The 3,467-nt window shown below is 49.0% G+C and overlaps 1 protein-coding gene across 1 annotated transcript in view; it reads right to left on the reverse strand.

The window, feature by feature from the left end:
- Nucleotides 1–3,467, reverse strand: part of Fads2 (fatty acid desaturase 2) — a 38,065-nt gene that overhangs the window by 22,426 nt on the left and 12,172 nt on the right. The window contains exons 3-4 of the mRNA XM_021199139.2: nt 2,283–2,480; nt 2,077–2,178 (exon numbers count right to left, since the gene is read on the reverse strand). Of these exons, the coding sequence (XP_021054798.1) occupies nt 2,077–2,178; nt 2,283–2,480 (300 nt within the window). The remainder of the gene's footprint in view (nt 1–2,076; nt 2,179–2,282; nt 2,481–3,467) is intronic.

A 3,467-nucleotide genomic window follows, 5' to 3' on the forward strand; every position in this document is an offset into this window, starting at 1 on the left:
GAGGGAAGGGAAGGGAAGGGAAGGGAAGGGAAGGGAAGGGAAGGGAAGAGAAGAGAAAGGGAATACCACCACATATATAGATAAGGGAGTGCATGTTTGTTTTTTGAGAAAGGGTCTCATTTAGCCCAGGCTGGCCCTAAACTTGTTATGTAGCATAGTATGGCTTCCAGCTTCTGACCTTCCTCCTCCAGATTCTGAGTGCTGGGATCATCTACGTGCACCACACCCAGTTTATATGGTGCTGGGGATGAACCCAGGGCTTCAAGATACTCAACAAGCATTCTACCAACTGAGCTACCTCCCCAGTTCCCAGAGTTCCAATTTCACCAACAAAGGCTTCTATAAGGAAGCCAGCCCTCTGTCTTGCCCTTGTTTGTCTGATATAAGAGCCGTGTTTCAAGCTGTCCATCAAGGACACAAGGCCTTGAGCAGGAAAGGCCCTCAGGACCCTGCCAGAAGTTGGAAACAGAACACAGTCTATCTTTGTCTATGGCATGGGGAGCACAGGGGTAGTGAGTAAAATGTTTCTTTCCTATGGAGAGGAGGATTTAAGCCACAGAGGGCAGTGCAGAATGAAACAATGCACTTGTGTGTATCCCCTCCTGAGGTTCTGGGAAGGGTCCAGGTTCCCAGCCTTTGAGGCTTAGGTCCAGGTAAACTGTTAGCTGGGAGCTGCAGGGCGGCTCATTGCTGGCTCACCCATAATCCCATCCACAGCTGACCAGCCAAGGGTGCAGTGGGGGGGGGGGGGGCACACAGAGTGGAGATTTTTAACCTGGAAACAGGACCCTTCCCCAGCTGAGGGTAGGAGGGTAATATTAGGGACCCAGCGTTTCTGAGGAAGCAATAGTACTGACTGTGGGAGGCACTAGGGTTTGTTTGAGAGAGTATGTTATGGTTTGAATATGGCACATCACCATGAACGTGGTGTGGGTTGAATCCGCAGTCCCACACCGATGGCACTGTTTCAGCAGATGACAGGAAGAAGTATTCAGGAAAGGAGGGACACCTTGGAAAGTTCTGTCTGCTCCCTGGACCCTTTCTTCCTCCCTGGCTCCTTCCTGCTTGTCTTGAGCTAAGTGGCTTCTGCCACATGCTTCTACCAGCAGGGTCACCATGGGCCCAGAATTAACAGAGCCGGGGACTGTGGAGTGACACTTTTGAAACCATAAGCTACTGAAAGAAGTCTTGCTTCTCCTATGTTGCTTTTCTAAGTAGAGGGGACGCTAGTCAGCTCAGCTCAAGGTCACCAGCAAGGTTGGCTTTATGGACTCGCCTGACTTTAACACTTCTCTCCGTGGGTCACGGCCTCCTGAGCATTTTAAACAACTTGCCCTTTAGTTTAGTTAAGTTTTACCTAATTTGATGTCACTCACTAAGGACTTATATAAAATGACAGTAGAGGTGATTTGGCATTCCTGAAGCAGCAAGCCACAGCCACAGTCAACTATCACCCTATACTGTCTTCTGTTGCTAAGCCGCGAGGTTTGGGGGATGAAGTTACATACATGTTTAACATGGGATAATTTCTATTTACAGAGAGATAATCTAATGGGATGGTCACTCAGGCTGCTGCTGACACACACACACACACACACACACACACACACACACACACACACACACACACCATCCCTCAGACTCTCCTTTCTTTCCTTTCCTTCCCTTCCCTTTTCTTTCCTTCCTTTTCTTTCTTTCTTTTACTGTTCGTGACCACTGAGCTATCTCTCCAGCCCCAAGTCCTCTCCCTTGCCCCCAGTTTTCAATGTGTGGGCACATGTGGCTACATGTTTGAGGGGAGGCTTGCATGTATGCACATGCACACGGAGACTGGACAGTCTTAGCTGACATCCTCAGGAACACTATCCACCTACTTTGAGACAGTCTCACTGGCTCGGAGCTCAGCAAGTAGTCCAAACTGCCTGGCCATTGAACCCCATGGCTTCCCCTGTGATTGCCTCCCCAGTGCTGGGATTCTGAGCATGGCCAGCATTCGTACTCATGCTGTGGGTATCAAACTCAGGTTCTCCCAAGAGATTTACTGCCCGGGCTATCACCCTTAGCCCCAACACCTACCTTTAAGTGGCCAATGACAAACTTGTGGACAACGTGGTTCCATATGGATTTCTTATAGACAGAAAGGTGGCCATAGTCATGTTGCAGCCATCCAGCTTGGGCCTGGGGAAAGAGGGCTGTGAATGTCACTGCAGCATCAGCAAATAGCCAGGAGGGATCTGAGAGGTGGGGATGTTCGAATGACGCTCAGGGATGTCAGGCCTCACCTGAGAGGTAGCCAGGACAAAGGCTGTGACGAGGGTTGGAATCCAGCCATTGCCGAAGTACGAGAGGATGAAGCAGGCAATGCTTTCCATGACGATGATGTGGGACAGAAGGAGAAAGAAGAACAGGTGGTTGGTTTTGAAGAGGTTCATGTCCTCAGCAGTCTTCTTCAGGGCCCTGAAGTCCTCGGTGATCTGGGACTGTTGAGCAAGGACGCAGAAGAGAATGGGCTACTAGACCTTCCAAGGGGACATGTGATCAAGCACAGTACACACGACAGCTGTGGCAAGCACCTTGAACTCTGTGTGAGCCCAGCTACGAGGTCCTGCAGTGGTCACCAGTACCACAGACATAATGCATCAGGGTAAGCGGCAGACGACGACGAGTCAGACTTGGATCACACTGAGTGAATTAAGTCAGTCTCAGAAAGTCAACTGGCTCGTGTTTCCTCTCAGTTCCCTCATGGATTCTAGACTTCATACACATGTGACATCTTTTATGTACAGGTGACAGTAAAGTAGAAGTGAAGCTGTACGGGGACAAACAGAACTAACAGGGCTGGAGAGAAGACTCAGCAGTTAAGAGCACTGGCTGCTCTTCCATAGGACCAGGGTTTGATTCCCAGCATCCAGATGGTGGCTCTCAACTGTCTATAACTCTAGTCACAGGGGCATACAACACCCTTTTCTGACCCTCCAAGGGTACTGGATGCATGTGATGCAAAGACATGCATGCAGGCAGAACATTCTAACACACAAAATAAAAATAAAGGTTAAAAAAATGTAAGGGACTAAAGGAGGGCTCAGGAAGAGAGTGGAGGGCTATGGGACAACATGCCCTAGGTACACTGTGTCTACACAAGTACATATGTGTGGAAATGGCCTTCTAAAACTGTAGCAATAATAACAATAACTAATAATAAGTAGTATATACCGTCTACATCAATGTTCTCAGGAGCATTATTTACAACAGGCAAAAAAAAAAAAAAAAAAAGGACTTGGAACCAGAGAAATGGCTCAGTGGTTAAGAGTGAGTGAGTGCAGCTCTCACAGGGGGCTGGTTTTGTTCCTGGCACCCATGTAGGGCCACTCACAGCTGTCTGTAATTCCAGCTCCAGGGGCCTGATGCCCTCTTTGGGTCTCCATGGACACCCACATGTACATGCTCTCTCTCTCTCTCTCTCTCTC

The sequence above is a fragment of the Mus pahari genome, chromosome 1 (assembly GCF_900095145.1).
Source record: "Mus pahari chromosome 1, PAHARI_EIJ_v1.1, whole genome shotgun sequence".
In the NCBI taxonomy this organism is placed as follows: domain Eukaryota; kingdom Metazoa; phylum Chordata; class Mammalia; order Rodentia; family Muridae; genus Mus; species Mus pahari.